The sequence below is a fragment of the Prunus dulcis genome, chromosome 5, assembly GCF_902201215.1.
Source record: "Prunus dulcis chromosome 5, ALMONDv2, whole genome shotgun sequence".
NCBI lineage: Eukaryota > Viridiplantae > Streptophyta > Magnoliopsida > Rosales > Rosaceae > Prunus > Prunus dulcis.
Genome location: NC_047654.1, coordinates 12626857 through 12644736, shown reverse-complemented (window position 1 = coordinate 12644736; position 17880 = coordinate 12626857). Strand labels below are relative to the sequence as shown.

Genomic DNA, 17880 nt, shown 5'->3' with positions numbered 1-17880 from the left:
GTATACGTGATCCCTTATAATTCCAACCCCAAACAACTTCAAATTAACACATTTAACACATGGACAACGGATATGTTTTGTAGTTAGAAGATTTTCTACAGCAAAGTTCAAAAATGCTTCCACCCCAAACTCATATGCCTTCGATCTTCTATCCGAGTGCATCCATGACTTATCCATCTCCGACACTATAACCTACTATCTATAATAAAGTGAAAATACAGGCAATGACCATCACTATAGCAGATTATACAAAGATCTAATAGCAAGTAATACACAACCGAGACGACGGGTTTTAAACAAAAACAGACGTATTTGGCATATATAGACGACGGATTTTCAACAGACGTCGTCTAATATAAGTAATACAAGCGATGGTTTATGAAAAAACCGTCGTGTATAAGTAATACAATGACGGTAGTTTAAAAAAACCGTCGTGTAATCGTCGTCGTATGCCTAAAAAGGCGTCGTGTCTCAGTTTATTTTCAAGAACCCAAAACCCATTAAGAACACAACATATATATGAAACCAAGCAAAAAACCAACATATACATGAAACCAAGCATGAAAACAATAAATCCATTCCCAATTCAACATAACATAGGGTGATTAAAAGATCCGACAAAATTAAATCCATTCCCAATTCAACATAACAGATAATGTAATCCATGAACCCATTAAAGAGAAAATCCATGAACCCATACCTATAAGCACATTATTAACAGATCGAAAAGCATATACCTAAAACCCTTTAACAAAACAACCTAATATCATTCAATGAATTTACAAAGGGAAGATAGGGTTTGTACTTACAGGTTGGACGAGCTCACAGATTCGACGGAGCCTGGAGAGTACAACTTTTAATTAGAGCAGAAGTGAGAGAGCGAAATGTTATGTTGCGCGAAATCTGAAAATTTTAGGGTTCAGGGTTAGAAGTATAAGAATAAGAGCCAAATCTAAAAAATTTAGGCCGCGCGAAAATTTTTAGAGAGCGCGCTCTTTAAAACGTCGAAAGAAAAACCATGGCGAAAGTTCTACAAGAACCGGCGTAAATGTAATATTCCACGACGGAAACACTGAACGTAACGCCGTTTATTTTGACGCTTCATTTTTTGGATTAATTTTAAATTTATTTTGAATATTTTGATATAAAGACGACTTAAAAACCACGTCGGGGTTAAGAAATTGAAGACGTTGTAAATTATAATAGACGACTTAATATTAAAATAACGTCGTTTAAAGCAGAAATCATGTCGAATATTTTACTGCACGACATAACATATGTATTCCACGACTCAACCACCGTCGTTAAAAATTAATACCCTAAACCCTTAAAACTAAATTATATAATTTAAAATTTTAAGTTTATAAAAGGGTTTATGGTTTACAGCCTAATATATACCCTATACTACCCAAAAATTATACTTTAAAAATAAACCCCAATAAATAACAACCCTAATCTCTAAACCCTAGACTCTAAACCCTAAAACATAAAACTAGAAGTGATTTTATGACTCATCAAAACAATTTTGTTTTGGAAGGTCATTTTAAATTTTTGTTATTCAAAATGAATTTTTTCAAGGTTTAGGGGGAATAAAATATATCAATGTCTTCATAGGAGTTGACTTTGCATTTTTCTGATTTATTTTAAATTTATTTTGAATATTTTAATATAAAAATAATAAAATATTCTTATCACAATAACAAACCACGTCGGGGTTAAGAAATTGAAGACGTTGTAAATTATAATAGACGACTTACATATTAAAATGGCGTCGTTTAAAGTAGAAACCATGTCGGATATTTTACTGCACGACGTAACATATGTATTCCACGACTCAACCACCGTCGTTAAAAATTAATACCCTAAACCCTTAAAACTAAATTATATAATTTAAAATTTTAAGTTTATAAAAGGGTTTATGGTTTTACAGCCTAATATATACCCTATACTACCCAAAAATTATACTTTAAAAATAAACCCCAATAAATAACAACCCTAATCTCTAAACCCTAGACTCTAAACCCTAAACCATAAAACTAGAAGTGATTTTATGACTCATCAAAACAATTTTGTTTTGGATGGTCATTTTAAATTTTTGTTATTCAAAATGAATTTTTTCAAGGTTTAGGGGGAAGAAAATATATCAATGACTTCATAGGAGTTGACTTTTCATTTTTCTGATTTATTTTAAATTTATTTTGAATATTTTGATATAAAAATAATAAAATATTCTTATCACAACAACAAACCACGTCGGTGTTAATAAATTGTAGACGTTGTAAATTGTAATAGACGACTAAGTTGTTAAAATGACGTCGTTTAAATGAGAAACCATGGCGGCTATTTAACTATCCGACGTAAAATATATACTTAAACCATGGCGGCTATTTTACGCAATTTGTATGTTTGTTTTTTTTTTAATTTAAGAAAACCTCAACAAATTTTTACATTATATATTATAGACAAAATTTGTACATTATACATAAATATCAAGTGTTCAATAATTCCCCTGTTCAATAATTTGGCAAACAAACTCTGCCCATTCATTCCGGACTTCATCAATTGCTTCTTGGGGGTATGAAGCTTCCTGGTTTCCCTTGGCATACTGCATAAACAATGACTATTAGGGTTTATAAATAAAAAGAAATTCAATCACAGACGACGATATTTTTCATAACCGACGTAGTATATCTATTCAACGACGGTAATTTTACATGACCGTCGTTGATAATACAAAAAACGACGTGAAATGTATGAAGGTAATTTCTTCTTACCTTCTTCTCAAACGCCAAGGAAGGATCCATGATGATGTCCCTCATGAAGCGCATCACATAATACCCGCATTCGACACTGCTGGGTTGCTTTGGTGTGCCTGACAGAGTTTTCCAAATTACTGATTTACGGCCTGCTCTGGCTATGTGAGAATTATATATTTTTATAGCACTGTTCACGATGTTTTTGGCCTCTTCATCGACCACACGATTTCCGGGCAGAGGATCCAGAAAATAGACGGTTTCCCTCTTTGCTCTCACAATCAGCAAGATCCAATGACGGCTGCACAAAATTAATATAAAAACGACGGTTATTTACAAAAACGACGTATTATAATATTTCACACGACGAAATAAAGTAGCAATCGACGACATTATATATTTATCACGACGATAAATAACTACCGACGTGGTTAGTAGTTTCAAACGACTCAATAAAATAAAACACCGGCGTGGTTAGTTGATACGCTGTCATTTATTGAAAATCATAAAAACAAAATCCTGTTAAGGAGACTAACCCTGGATTGTAAGGCATCATGAAAATCTGTTCACCGTCCGTCTTCTGAAGTCGAGCTGCTACCAATCGTGATCTGTCAGCTATTGTGCCAGAGTTGGCACTAACTGTAGCATGGTCGATAAAGCCAACCATGCTGCACATATTTGCTTGTTTCAAAACATCATGTAAGTACCTAAATACATAAAATAATATAAACAAGTCAGCACAAAAAACCACACGACGGTTATGTATAACAAAACGACGTATTATAAAATTTCACACGACGTACTGAAATAGAAAAGGACGTTATAATATATTTATCACGACGGTACATACTAACGACGTGGTTAGTTAGTTAAGACGACGCAATATATAAACCAACGACGTATTATTTTAGAATGACAAACCTCATATATACAGCAACCACAGTAGCTCCTATTTCTTCCATGCCTGCAAATTGTGTAATATCTTCAGGCAGGAGGAAGGTATCGCGTTCACGACCAAACACCTCCTTATCAATTGTAAATTGCAGGGTCTTATCCTCAGGCACGAGTGTCGTTTCCACATAACGACAAAGGGTTTTTAAAGAAGATGGCGCCTCCATATTTGAATAATCACCAACTTCAATAACCTGTTTAAAGAAATAAAAAAAATGACGTGGTAATTCAATAAAAACGACGGTTTAAGGAATAAAACGTCGTCTGAAAAGAATTTAAACGACGGTGAAAAAACCGTCGTGGTGAATAATTTATTACGTCTTAGAAAAAAATTCCGCCGTCTAAGTTGTAAACAAACGACGGTTTAAAGAAAAATATCGGCGTCTGAAATTTTGAAAAACAAATAAAAAAGGCAAAGTTATGTGAACATACCTTGTCGTCATGTTTTTCTTCTTCCTTCTCTTCATCTTTTTTTTCTTCTTCCTTCTCTTCATCTTCCCGATGTTTCCCATTTTTGGCAGTATCTTTTTTTTCTTCTTCCTGATGTTTCCCATCACCTCCAGAGCAGCTTGCTTTGTCAGACATTGGATTTTTGGGACTTTGGCTAATTCTTGGTTTAAGCATGCTTGGATCAAAATTGGGAATTAATTGGGAAAGCTGACTCAGGAAATGCTCCCTCTCAGCCTCTACCAATTGTTTGGTTCTAGCCTCCATCCTTAAGGCCTCTTCCCTTGCCTTAGCCTCCATCTTTTTAGTCTCTTCTTGAAGGAGAACTCTTAAACTGTCCTTCAAACGGTCGTCAAAGCTCATCCTCTGTGGTTTGGGTAAATTGAAATACTGCCTTGGGGAAATCCCAGCACCTACTCCTCTCACTCTGCCTGGATGCTCGGGGCCCAAAGCCATGGTCAGCACATCATTGCTGCCATATACACTGACTTTGCCTTCCGAGACTTGTTTTTGCAATTCATCCTAAAACAAAGATATATAAAAAAGTAAGAACAAAAAACACACGACGGTTATTTATATACAAACGACGTATTATATAATTTCACACGACGCAATAACATATAAACCGACGTTATTATAATTTATCACGACGGTAGTTATACCGACGTGGTTAGTTTTTTAAAACGACGAAATGAATAAACCACCGGCGTCTTATGCTATAATTACAGAAAACAGAGTAGTGATTCCTTATTTAGACCTTTAACGACGTTTTTTAAAAAGTTTCGACGTGGTAATATCATTCACACGACGCGAAATATAACATAAGACGTAATAAGAATTATTCACAGTTTAATAAAAATTTAAAACAGAGTGAGTAGGCTTACAATTAATTTTGCTTTCTCTGCCACCTTTGGATCGGGATGTTACCATGTTTGTCCTGTCTAGCTCTCTTCCATAAGGTAGATCGATCAATTTCTACCCCAGGCATGGTTTCCTCCAATTGATCCTCCAATCCAGCATATCCTTTTCGAGACAATCGATGATTGTACTCGAGTTTCTCCCTAATCTGTGCATGTTGAGAATGCACAGACTCAAAATCTTTGGATAACCTTGAAGCTACAAAGGCATCCCATTGTGCTTTCTCTATGAATTTATATGTTTCAGGGGGTTGGCTTAATTTCTCCCTGTCATTGGTGTATGGAAGGATATAATGCCTCGTTAGTGTAGACTTGAAATCCTTCCATTTCTTGGCAGCAGAAGTTAACACAGAGTTCTTGCCCCCTTGACCTACCACAAAAGCCATGTCAACTGCTTCCCAAATCTGCTCCTTTATATCCTTGGGGATTTGAGACCATTTCATGTCCACAAGTGGAACTCTGGAGCGTGCCAAAACACCAATGTAGGACTGCATCTCACTATGTGCTTGGCCAATTCCTTTCCCCCTTTTATTGTACTCAACAATTGGCCTCAGTTTCTGAAGTTTTCTCTTCACAACACGAGGCATTGTGCTCATACCTCGACCAGACTTTGAATCATCAGAGATTGTTGTCTGGCTGGTTGGTTCTGTCTCAGCAGATGATGAAGCAAACTTCATCTTCTTCGAAGACTTCTCTTGAGGAGCTACCATTCCAAGCTCCTTACCTCCATTTTTCTTGGAGCCAGAATCCTTACTTTGTTGTTGAGAAACCATTTTAACAGACAAAACTGCAAGTGAAAATATTTCAGGAAAAGATTAAGAACACAAACGGCGGTTATTAATAAAATACGACGTATGATATGATTTTAAACGACGCAATGAAATAATCTCAGACGTAATAAATGTTTAAAACCATTATTTATATAGCGTCGTGGTATTTATGTTCACACGACGTCAATAGTAATATACCGTCGTCTATATAAGGATCCAAAACCCTTCTTTCTTTCTCTGTGAATGTTTGATTGCAGATCCAAAACCCTAAAATACCACGTCGTGGTATTAACATTCACACGACGTAAAACAATAAGATATACTGTCGTCTATATTAGATACCAACCCTACTTTCTTTTTCTTTATATTTTATCTAATTAGGGAAAAACAAAAACCATTGTTCAGAGAAATCAAACCTGCAATTAAACAAGCAAATAAAAAAAAGACTATAATTTTAAAAACAACTTTGTCAATTTTCAGACGACGCTAGAACGACTGACGAACCGTCGTGGTCTACATATTTAACCACGTAAATAAGAAGCTACCGTCGTCTTATTTAGTTGAGGTAGTTGTCTTCAAAGTTGGAAACTTTCCCTCTTTGTCTGTATATTTTATCAAACTTGGAAAGAAGTAAAATGATTTTGGCCAGAAAAAAGGTAAAAAGATTTTTCAAACAAAAAGCGTATGAGCATGCAAAACAGTAACCAAAATAGTGAAAATGAAAGCTTACCTTTTGCGTGCAATGAAAGCAAGAGGAAGACGATCGATCTTTAAGTTCAGAGACGACGAAGAAGACGAGAGGAAGACGATGAGATACTCTGACAGTGCTCTGACAAGGAAAAAAGACGAAAAGTTTTCTCTGGGAGATTGAAATTTTTAATCGGGTTTGGAAACAGTGCATGTGTAAGTCAGGTAGACGAAAAGTTGCTTACATATAAAACCATTTCAAAAAAATAATACGGCGGTTACATATAACTACGACGTATAAATTAAAAAATACGACGGTACATTTAACTTCGGACGTGGTAAATAAATACGACAGTAGTGTTGTAGGTACCGTCGTAGTAAACTCAAAAATTAAAGTACATAAGTAATAACTCGCGTCATGGTAGATTATTTAACACGTCGTTTTTATTAATTTACCGACGTGGATTTATGTAATATACGTCGGTCATACCGACGTTGATTTTACAATTTAAACGGCGGTTTTTTTGTAAGGACCGCCGTTGGTTTTAAAAATTTATTCTATAAATTTGTCGCTTTCATTCATTTTCGGTTTACATTTAGGGTTCCAAGTTCTTCCTCTCTCAGAGACACTGTCTCTCACATCTCAAAGACAATAATTTGGATGTCTTTCTCAAAGAGAAATTGAGCTTACTCGCATCAAATCTATGTCCACAAGAAGAAGCTTGTCAACTAGCCTTCTCACTTCCTTGATCAAGCCTGATAGGACACTTAGTGCTTCTAAATACTCCTTGCTTTCCGTCAGATTTGTGATAGCCTCTTCCTTTATCCGTAGAGCTTCAGAAGAAGAAGATGGGTTTCAAGAATGCGATAAAGAATAGAAATGGCCTCTAAAGCATGAGCAATCGAATCAGTAGTTGCTGGGAGATATGATGAAGACATTGTCAATGCTTTGAACTATACAAGTCCTGCAGAAAGATAAAGGACCAAACTGTTAAAGAAACTGAAACAACGACGGTTTTTCTGTTATACCGTCGTCTTTTCTCGTCGCCTATATTAAGGTAAGATGGCGGTAGATTTATAATTACCGACGTAGATTATTTTGTAAACGTCGTTAAGTGTGATACAACCGACGTGGATTTTATTTTTAAATTATAAATAGAGTTTTTTTTCCCGAATTCTTTCAGTTTTAGTTTTCAATTACAAAGCGTGATAAATAGATTTTTCTTTCCCGAGGAAATTTAAAATGAGGGAAATTAATGTTCTAGAATTTGTAAACTAACACGACGCAATATTACTAACCCGAGGAAATTATAAATAGATTTTGCTGGTAAGATTTCGTAACCCTTGGGTTCTCAGAAAAATCTGATTATGTCGGCGGTTTTCTATATAAACCGTCGTGGTTATTTCAATTCTTGTCATTAAGTAGATCTACCGGCGTAGGATAAGAAAATCAAAGAAAAAAATTGTTAACAAAAATTCTTATTAAGGCGACGGTTTAAATTAAAGGTACGACGTATAAAATGAATAAATACGACGTTAAATTTTATAGTACGATTTAAAGATAACGTCGTAGAACTATACGAGAATGACGTCGATATATTTATATTTGCCGTCGTTGTACATTAATTTAATACGGCGATATTTTGTATTTTAAAGCCGTGGATTTGTTTGTAATTATACGGCGTCTTATACGAAAACCTCGTCGTGTTACACTGTGGAAATCTGTTTCAAATAGACGTCGGTTGTTTAATTAGGTACGTGTTATTTTATGAAATTTGTTTCAAATAGATGTCGGTTGTTTAATTAGGTACGTTATTGTTTTTGAACAGCCATTTGAATCTCCATTTTTAGTTGTCTAAGGTGGTATTACACGACGGCGTTTTTAGAACCGTCGTCTTTTTAAAAACCACGACGGTTTTCACTTAGACCGTCGTTGTTTTCTGGTCGTCTTTTTCACTTTTTGTAGTAGTGTTATGCCAATCTTTTCCTCCATCCACCTAATTTGGCTGCCTCTTTTTCTTTCTAGATCTACCAATTAGTGATACATATGATATGTAATGTGAGCTGGTTTATCCCATGTTTCTACGGTACGTTTTCGTACTCAATACAACTACATAAAAATACCATACATTTTTGGGTTATTATGGTTCATTGAGGACTATCTTTGACCCTTACATCGCTTAATGAGCCAAATCTACCACTAGATGAGCTATAATGACCCAGCGAGCGATATTTTATATGTTCAACGTTTGAACTAATCCAAGTTTAGGGAAAAAATTAGGTTGTATAAGTAACTTGCAATTTACAAGTAATCATAGACAAGATTAATTAAATATGTAATGGCAATGTCGATCAGTACAACCCATGATCATATGCTCTAATAACACTCACTTTCCATTTTGCGGAATAAAAATACAACTTAAGCCATACACGACAAACTTGGGCCGAACTCACGACGTACCCTAAGAACCAGTTCACGTGGATCTTGGATCGATGAAAGATTTCTGAATTTGCATGAGCCAAATTTGGGATTGAGCCCACTACTGGATTTTGTGCGAGGAATGGCCCATGTGGCCCAGCTAATCCGAACTCAAATCTTCATGTGGCTCAAACATTTCCGGTGCGTCACTGTGTCTGTGACTTCTGTCCCTGTTTTCTAAAACCCTAACATTGGGTTTAAGCTCTGCACCTAAAACCCAGTCGGTGAATGAATCAACTCGGCCATGGTGATTTCAAGCTTTGGGATTGCGTGCCGACCCCAATTCTACCTCCGTACCCCTCAATTTCAATGCATTAACAAGGTAATTTCATGCATGCATTTGTGCATACTTAACATGAATGTGTGAATTTGTGTATGTATATGTGTGAGCTCAGTATGAGCCATTTTTTGCCATCCATTTCAGGTGCAATTGAACTTAGTCGCGGCCATGGAGGCGCTTGATGAGCCAGAGGGTCTATTTAAGGACAATAAAACCAATAATTCAGCTAATGGAAGAAGCAAGTTTCAATTGTTCCGTTTTAGTTTTGATGACTGTGATTTGGGTTTTGCATTTTGGGACCTTTAAAATGGTTTTCTAACTTTTAAGTTTTGACTTTTTTGGGAGTGAAGATGATGTCAAGGCGCCGGCGTGGAAGAAGTTGAATTCCAAAGAGCTTGGGATTACTACATCAATGATTGACAAGCCGACCCGAAAGGTTCTTAACGGGCTAAAGCGAAAGGGTACGTATTATTTTGGTGTTTAGTTAGCGATAAAGTTTGAAATTGTGGTTGAATTTGGTTTGAATTATTTTTGTGACCACCTTGTTTTCTGTTGTAGGATATGAGGTATACCTTGTAGGAGGTTGTGTAAGGGATCTTATATTAAAACGCACACCAAAGGACTTTGACATAATAACTTCAGCTGAACTCAAAGAGGTTTTGCTCTGAATTTTTAATTGAATGTTAGCCGGGTTTTTGTTGATACCATAAGTTGTTTCTAGCTTGTAGCATCTGCAAATGATATTTTCAGGTGACAAGAACATTTTCTTGGTGTGAAATAGTTGGCAAGCGGTTTCCTATATGTCATGTGCACATTGGTGATACGGTTGTGGAGGTTTGTATTTGTCCTATTTCTAAACTAATTTTCAACTAATAATGAGCTATGTCTAATTGGTTGTGCATTGGGGGTGCTACCATTGCAAGCTGAAATTCTAGCATACTTCCTTACACACATTTTATATGTTTACTTTTTGTACTCATAATAGGTCTCAAGTTTCAGCATCTCTGCCCGAAAGTATGGTAGGAACGTAAGTGCTGATTTTGGAAAACCAGTTCACTGTGACGACAAGGATTATATTCGTTGGAGGAACTGTTTGCAGCGTGACTTTACAATTAACGGGTTGTTTATGAAATCCTTGTTACTTGAAATTTGGCACTTAAAATTCATCCTTCTTTTTACTTATTGTAGTTTTCCTTTTTTCTTTTTCAGGTTGATGTTTGATCCTTATGCAAGGATAGTGTATGACTACATGGGAGGAATGGAGGACATTCGAAATGCTAAAGTGTGCTTGTATTCTTAGAAGTTGTGGTTTCTTAAATTACTTTAGCCTAGCTGGCAAATACATTGTCCTCACATCATCTTCTTTGGGCCTAGGTCCAAACCGTGATACCTGCAAGTACTTCTTTTCGAGAGGATTGTGGTGAGTTTTTGTTTGCTTTATTTTGTGTATACATGGGTAATTGCTAAGTAGTTGTTATCTCCTGTGGGCGGTGTGTTCTAAGAACACACCCAACCCATGCACACTTGACAAACTCTTTCTCATGTTTGTGGAGAAACTAAATCAGATTCTGCGTATGTGCAGCTCGCATCCTACGTGCAATAAGAATTGCTGCCCGTTTAGGCTTTCGTATTTCCAAGGAAACAGCTCATTCTGTTAAAAATTTATCTTACTCAATTCTTAGGCTTGATAAGGTAGTTTAAGAGATCTTGGACCTTATCATTTTCCTTGCACTTAGTATTCTTGAGTTCCTGAATTACTTAGTCATTACTTCATACTTTAGGGAAGGCTCCTCATGGAAATGAACTACATGCTAGCTTATGGTTCTGCTGAAGCTTCTTTGAGGTTATTATGGAAATTTGGACTCCTAGAACTACTTCTACCTATTCAGGTATGGATTTAATATTGAATAAATTTGCTACTTGTCCGCACAGTACAATAAGTTTCAATACAGTTTCATATTGCAGGCAGCATATTTTGTTAGCCATGGTTTTCGAAGACGTGACAAAAGGACTAATATGCTTTTGGTAATTATCATTACACACTTGTTATATGCTTATTCGATACTTGATTATATCGTGAAGAGGGTTTGACCTAAAAGTGCATTTAATTCTCTGGCTTTCCACATGCAGTCCCTTTTTTCTAACTTGGATAAACTTCTTTCACCTGATAAGCCATGCCACAGTAGCTTATGGTAAGATGTTTATGATAACAGAATGCTGTTTTCTTTATGCCATTAATAACAGGCAATTGAAAAGATGGAAGATTGAAATAGTTTAATTGGTCATACTTGCATGGTATCAGTTTTTCTTGGATTCTCATGTTATAGAACAGTATTTCTTTGGCGTGGTGTATGAGACTCCTGCCATTGGGAGGTTTGGGGAGGGTTAGATGTATGCAGCCTTATCCTGCATACTTACAAGTTGTTCCTTGTTTTGAATTCTGGCTGTACTTTCGTTTCAAACAACATAAAACTCCTCCAGGTTGTACTGGAGTACTCTTGCCCTTGCATCATATTTCTTCGCAGTTTGTTTGCTCCTTTTTCTTTCTATTGGTCTGAGTGATCTAAGCAGATTAAGTTGCATGATTCTCTTATGTATTGGAGATTCTAGGATGTGTACTTACAAGCTCATTACGAGTTGGACCAACTGAGACTCATCACAGGTTTACACTTCCAGGGTTGCGATCTTAGCATTCCACAAAGCACTGTCCGAACAACCTAGGGATCCATTGGTGGTTGCTGCGTTTAGCCTTGCAATCCACAATGGTGGAGATATGCTAGAAGCAGTAAACATTGCTAGGAGAATCACTAAACTACACGATGTTAGCTTTAATGAATTATCAGAAACTCAGGATTTGAACCCTCGAGCATTGAAAGATGAGGTTGTGAATCTTGCAACATCTCTTAAGCGTGCGCTAAACCATATGACTGATGAGCAAATAGTCTCTGAGGCGATGGCAGGGTACCCACAAGCACCATATTCTGATCTGGTGCGCACTTCCTTCATTTAAATATTTCTTGTCCTCATGAAAAGATTTTTTTGTTTTTGTTTGCTGTTTGTGTGTGTGTGGTCTGCATTCATCTCATTTATTGAGAAACTCTGAAGGGTTATTGGGTTTGATCTCAACTTCCAGGTATTTATCCCATGGGGGTTATCTCTGAGGGTCAGCAGGGTTTTTAGTTGCGTAACGTCTGGTGCAGAGAGGGGATTTGTGCCAAAGCAAGGCAGCAAGATTGATTATGAGTCATTGGCTGTGGGAAACCTGCCGGAAGTTCGGCATATTTTTGCAAGAGTTGTGTTTGATACCATATATCCGCTTAGTCTAAATCGTGACAATTTTGAAACATGAATGCTTGTTTGTGAGAACAATTTTAAAATTTTTATAACAGTAAATCATGGGAATTGTTTCTCCCCCCCTCTTTTCGCCCACACCTTAGCCTACAACTTGGTTGCCTACAAATGCAAAGCCTTTGGAAAGGCTCTTTCTGATATAATAACAGGATGTTTTTATAATTTTATTGTACTGTAAAATTGTTACTGAATATCTCCATTAACATAATTCAAGATACAAGCAGAGCAGTTGGAATTTTTTATTTTTACGTTACATATTCCTCCATGGGGAACTTTACCCCAAGACATCGCCCTTTCAATCAAACCGGGCAGCAAATGGCATGAAGATAAAGTATACAAACAAAATTTGTACTGTATAATATACTAACCATCAGCTTCAATTTCAAGCCTTGGCAAGCTCGGTGGCGGTGGGAGCAGGACCACCGGTAGTTGGCCTGGGAAAATAGAACAGTTTGCAGAACATGGATAAGTATGAAGCTTCCAAGCATCGGATATGGAAAATCACAAGGAAAATGAAGGGAGCATAGACTTACAGCCCAACCAAAACTTTGAAAGCGTCATAGAGAACCCATTGGCCTCCAGTGAGGGTTCCAATCATGAATATTCGAAGAGGAAGACCACGAGTGAAAAGACCTAATAACCCTAGCTTCTTCACAGCCTGCAAGACATCGGCAATGAAAACAAAAAACTGAGCATAGAGAAAGAAAGAAAGAACAAAAAAAGGGTTTATGTTCTGCATGCATATATATAAAAACTCACATCACCAACAGTTGCTCCCTTGGCATTGTTGAGGAAAGAGACCAAGTTGTCAGCTGGGTGTGAGACAACAGCACAGAATACACCAGCAATGTATCCACTGGCAAAGCTCACCCCCAGCTGCAAAGATTTGCTGCATTGCTCTTTAGGTGTTGGGATGACATGCTTGTACATCAGCTCGATTGTATTCTCGAACAACGCAAATTTCATCATAGTATCTGCAGAAATCAAATCCCAAAATGTTAAAATTTGATTTCAGCGCATCAAGATATCCAAATGAGATGAGGAAAACCTTTCAAACTTACAAGGAACCTGACGTCCCCAAAGAGGAACAAGCCCCTTGTACAACCTGCAACACAGTGAAAGTAATCATCAAACCAAAGTTCTTCAAACACAAGAACCAAAAGAATATGAAAGGATTCGAATTCAAACCCGAGACCGCCTTCGGATTTGATGATCTTTGGAAGCCCATCAGCCAAGCCTCTGGCAAAGCCGGGCTGAGTTTGGACACGAACTTTGACAGCTTCCATGGGACAGAGGGCAACATCAGCAATGACTTCAGCTGATGCAGAGCCTGCAAGGTAGATCAAGGTCTTGTACTTGGCTGCATACTCTGGCCCTGCAATGTCTGTGTAGTACTTCTTGAAAAACTCATAGAGGCCAAACTTTCCAGCACCCTGGGCGCTGTAGCCGATCAAGGTGGGCGCCCAGCCCTTGAACAAACCTCTGATGCCCTGCTCCTTCAACAGAACTCCAAATCCGGATGTGACGCTCTTGTACTTAATTGGGTCAATCTGAATTGTTAATATCAGCAACATAATTTTTGTTAAGACTTTCTATAGAAAATAAAATGAAGAACAAAATTGGGGCATGATAGATTGAATGAGTTCAGAAACAACATAAGTAATGCTACGACATTTCAACAGAGATAACTTGGTAATAGCTTGGTCATGCTAATTGATGTAATAGATACATATTAACTACTCAATCATTTGTGTGATGGACTAATGTGATCAGAAAATGTAACACTCAAATTAGATAAATTGGCCAAGGCGGTGAGTTCGCCCCTTACACACAAGTTTGAATTCCTTTTTTTTTCGTAGATTAGATCAATTTAGAGTAGTTTATACTATCGCTGGTATGAAAGAAAAATGTATTTAAAAAATATTAAACTACTTTTTTTTTTCCCCCAACTTATAGGACAGCTTGACCTGCATATTTTGAAAAAAAACAAAAACAAAAGGAAAGAGAAAGAAAGCTTGACCTGCATATTACACTTGACGACATCGATAGGAGTGACGGCCAAATGGGTTAGGCCAGTGGCCAGCATACCTGCAACTCCACACGCCGCATAGAACCCAGCAGAGTACATCTCCACCTTCTCTCTAGGCGCTGCAATCACCACCCTTGATGACGGTGCTGATGATGCATAAACTGATGCCACCATTGAAGAAGATGAAGAGTAGAGGAAGCTTGGGAGGAGAGAGTGGCGAGAGTTTGTGTTGTTGAGTGGATCTGCCATTATTGATTGATTGAAGTCTCTCTCTGTAATTTTGGAAGGCTCTGCCTTTTGGTGGAAGCACACCTCGAAAAATATCCGCGTGGCGCGCAATTTATATTGAAGCTTTATTTCAGATAGTTAATTCACGGCGTTGACCAATCATTCAAAACTTTTGAATCGAAAGCCTTGTCGGTAAGCAGGGACGTAACCAGTTTCGTTTATTCCCCTCGGAGGAACAAAAAAAAAAAAAAAAAAAAAAAAAAAAAAATTTTTTTCCCCAGTACTCTAATAATTATGAAGGCAAAAAAATCATCTTCGGCTCTTGTGGTTTGTCTGATTTTTTTTTTTTGTTTATGCGGTTTTTTTTATTCTGACAATTTAACTCCTGTAGTTCAAAAAGTATGTTTAAATTTCTGTTTTATTATGTGACATAATAAGTACATGTCGATGATATTAAAGGGTATTTTGAACGAAATTAAAAGAAATTTGACATAATTTATAAGGTGTCTTTTGAATGCAGAAGATTTATAATTACAATGACAAAATGAACAAAATGAACAAAATTAAAACTAATTGAGAAAACAGACAAACTACATGGATGGATGGTCTTGTTAATTTGTCCCATTAATGGTTCACCATCAGATTTGCTAAGCTTGCTAGAATAGGCCATTGGTGTATCAATAGGCTTGATGTCGGCCAAATGGGATCGCTTTAGAAGATCAATGATGTATTTGCGCTGAGAAAGGATTAATCCACCAGAATGTGGTACCACCTCAATGCCCAAAAAATAATGAAGTATACCAAGATCTTTCAAAGCAAATGTGAATCTAAAGCAGAGATGACTTTTCCAATGGCAGCACTATTATTTCCTGTGATGATTATGTCATCAACATACACAAGAACATAGATAATCGTAGTTCGATCATTAAAAATGAACTATCCATCTTAGAGCCAATAAATTGAAGTTGTAAAAGGGAAGAACTCAAACACTGAAACCATGCCCGTGGTGCTTGTTTTAAGCCATAGAGGGACCGATGAAGTCTGCAAACATGATGCGGTTGAGAGGAATCAAGAAAACCCGATGGTTGAGTCATGTAAACCTCTTCTTTAAGATGACCATGGAGAAAATCATTACTTACGTCCAACTGACGAGCTTCCCAACCATTGCTGACAACAAGTGACAAAACTGTGCGAATAGTGGTGGCTTTGACAACGGGACTAAACGTCTTAGTGTAATCAACTCCCTCTTGTTGATGAAATCCCTTGGCAACTAAACGTGCTTTGTACCTATCAATTGTACCATCAGCTTTGCGCTTGACACGAAACACCCACTTACACCCAACAACATTCATGGAAGGATCATAGGGAACAAGTGACCAGGTGCCATTCTTTATGAGGGCATTCAATTCTTCAGTCATTGCCAGTGGTGTTGTTTGTTAGCATCAGAGAAACAAGTTAGCTAATGTTGGGTGTCAGCTTCAGTCAAAAGTGCATGAGGAAGAGTGTATTTGGGATTGGGGGTTAGTCTCAGGCGAAGAGAATATCTAGCATTTTGAGGCCCCCGACTTGGGTTTTCTCCTTGAGTGCCTGCCAAAACTATAGCTAATTCCTGACCATTGGAGTTAGTAACGGTAGGATCAATATTTTCATGTTGGGAAGGAATCATAGATGAATTATCATTATGAGAGATGTTGTGAGGAGATAATGCAAGATTTGAAGCTGTAGTGGAATTTGAATTTAAATGCACATTTGGTGAGCTAGGAGAAGCATTAGAATTTAATGGAGATGAAAGAGGAGAGGAGGAATTACCAAATGAGGACACCCTTGCTGCACGTGCTGAACTTGGGAACTCTATAGGCAACAAAAAAGGATCAGATGATGGGTCATTTGGAGCTTATAACACAGAAGTTGGAGAAACAGAAAATGAAAAGGTGTGTTCATGAAAATGTGCATGTCTAGAAATATATATCCTGCCTGTTTGGGGATTTAAGCAGTGGTAACCATGGTGATTTGGACTATATCCCAAGAAAATACACAGAAGAGAATGAAAATCAAATTTATTTTTATTGTAAGGATGAAGATATGGGAAAACTAAGCAGCCAAAAACTATGAGAAAACAATAATCAGGAGATTGATTAAAGAGAACTTGGAAAGGAAATTGATCATGAAGGACTGAAGTAGGCATTCTATTTATCAAATAAACAGAAGTGTCAAATGCAAAATGCCAATATTTTTTTGGTATAGATCCATGGGCAAGGAGAGTGAGACCTGTCTCTGTAATATGACGTATTTTTCTTTCAGCAGATCCATTTTGCTCATGAGTGTGTGGACAAGCAATTCGATGAGTGATCCCACATTTTTCAAAGTGAGAAGAGAGCTTACGATACTCTCCCCCCCAATCTGATTGGAAATTGCGGATCTTGGTATTAAACAAGCGTTCTGCTTTGACTTGAAATTTAAGAAATATGTCACACACATCAGATTTACGGACTAAAGGGAAAAACCATACATATTTGGAAAAATCATCAACAAACAAAACGAAGTAACGATGTCCTTCAATGGATGGAATTGGGGAAGGCCCCCATACATCACTGAAAATAAGTTCTAATGGATGAGAGCTAACAGAAGGAGTGGGAGGTAAAGAAAATTTAGGCATCTTTCCCAAACAACAAGTGGTACAAGGAGGTAGGTCATTTGAAAGAGAATGAAGATTATTGCCATTTATTACTTGACGAAGAACACGTGGATGTGGATGACCCAAGCGTGCATGCCAACAAGAGAAATTGGCACGTTCGCTTAAGAAAGCCATGGGACCGTCATTTTTATTGGAGATGGCAATGTTACTAAGCTTATAGAGGCCACCTTCATTCAGCCCGTGAAGTAGAGGTTTCCCCGTGTGCTGGTCCTTCACAACAAAGAAAGTGGGGTGAAACTCAAAAAAACAATTATTAACTTTGGAGAATTGATGAACAGAAAGAAGTTTCTTTG

General features: G+C 37.1%; 3 protein-coding genes across 6 annotated transcripts; 1 reads left to right on the top strand and 2 right to left on the bottom strand.

Annotated features, from left to right (window-relative positions):
- The first annotated feature begins 9126 nt into the window (after nucleotides 1-9126).
- LOC117627621 (poly(A) polymerase I-like) lies at nucleotides 9127-12693 on the top strand. 4 transcript variants are annotated; one of them, XM_034359780.1, is made up of 14 exons: nucleotides 9127-9326; nucleotides 9429-9522; nucleotides 9635-9745; nucleotides 9843-9940; nucleotides 10035-10118; nucleotides 10270-10403; nucleotides 10494-10566; nucleotides 10659-10704; nucleotides 10867-10976; nucleotides 11066-11173; nucleotides 11250-11309; nucleotides 11415-11476; nucleotides 11961-12273; nucleotides 12418-12693. In XM_034359780.1, the coding sequence occupies exons 1-14, from the start codon at nucleotides 9249-9251 to the stop codon at nucleotides 12631-12633; spliced, it is 1587 nt and encodes a 528-aa protein (XP_034215671.1). In that variant the 5' UTR covers nucleotides 9127-9248; the 3' UTR covers nucleotides 12634-12693. The 4 variants fall into 4 exon arrangements, with proteins under 4 accessions (XP_034215671.1, XP_034215674.1, XP_034215672.1 ...); XM_034359783.1 differs by lacking the exon at nucleotides 12418-12693 and having other exon boundaries at nucleotides 9141-9326; nucleotides 11947-12080; XM_034359782.1 differs by lacking the exon at nucleotides 9429-9522 and having other exon boundaries at nucleotides 9220-9326.
- Nucleotides 12694-12815: 122 nt separating this feature from the next.
- LOC117627622 (mitochondrial phosphate carrier protein 2, mitochondrial-like) lies at nucleotides 12816-15041 on the bottom strand. Its single transcript, XM_034359784.1, has 6 exons — nucleotides 14656-15041; nucleotides 13824-14185; nucleotides 13697-13740; nucleotides 13395-13609; nucleotides 13169-13293; nucleotides 12816-13069 (listed from the first exon to the last, which is right to left on the bottom strand). The coding sequence occupies exons 1-6, from the start codon at nucleotides 14911-14913 to the stop codon at nucleotides 13018-13020; spliced, it is 1056 nt and encodes a 351-aa protein (XP_034215675.1). The 5' UTR covers nucleotides 14914-15041; the 3' UTR covers nucleotides 12816-13017.
- A 796-nt stretch (nucleotides 15042-15837) lies between these two features.
- On the bottom strand, nucleotides 15838-16310 carry LOC117629060 (uncharacterized mitochondrial protein AtMg00820-like). Its single transcript, XM_034361582.1, has 2 exons — nucleotides 16032-16310; nucleotides 15838-15933 (listed from the first exon to the last, which is right to left on the bottom strand). The coding sequence occupies exons 1-2, from the start codon at nucleotides 16308-16310 to the stop codon at nucleotides 15838-15840; spliced, it is 375 nt and encodes a 124-aa protein (XP_034217473.1).
- Between the last annotated feature and the right edge of the window lie 1570 nt (nucleotides 16311-17880).

Bases quoted from the DNA above. Each gene is read 5' to 3' on its own strand.
- LOC117629060 (XM_034361582.1), bottom strand. From the start codon at position 16,310: ATGACTGAAGAATTGAATGCCCTCATAAAGAATGGCACCTGGTCACTT. The intron at 15,934-16,031 runs GTAAGTAATGAT...TCATGTTTGCAG, and splicing joins GGGAAGCTCGTCAGTTGGAC to ACTTCATCGGTCCCTCTATG.
- LOC117627621 (XM_034359780.1), top strand. From the start codon at position 9,249: ATGGTGATTTCAAGCTTTGGGATTGCGTGCCGACCCCAATTCTACCTC. The intron at 9,941-10,034 runs GTTTTGCTCTGA...TGATATTTTCAG, and splicing joins CTTCAGCTGAACTCAAAGAG to GTGACAAGAACATTTTCTTG. The intron at 11,310-11,414 runs GTAATTATCATT...TTCCACATGCAG, and splicing joins AAAGGACTAATATGCTTTTG to TCCCTTTTTTCTAACTTGGA.
- LOC117627622 (XM_034359784.1), bottom strand. From the start codon at position 14,913: ATGGCAGATCCACTCAACAACACAAACTCTCGCCACTCTCTCCTCCCA. The intron at 14,186-14,655 runs GTCAAGCTTTCT...TTAACAATTCAG, and splicing joins TCGTCAAGTGTAATATGCAG to ATTGACCCAATTAAGTACAA. The intron at 13,070-13,168 runs GTAAGTCTATGC...CTATTTTCCCAG, and splicing joins TTCAAAGTTTTGGTTGGGCT to GCCAACTACCGGTGGTCCTG.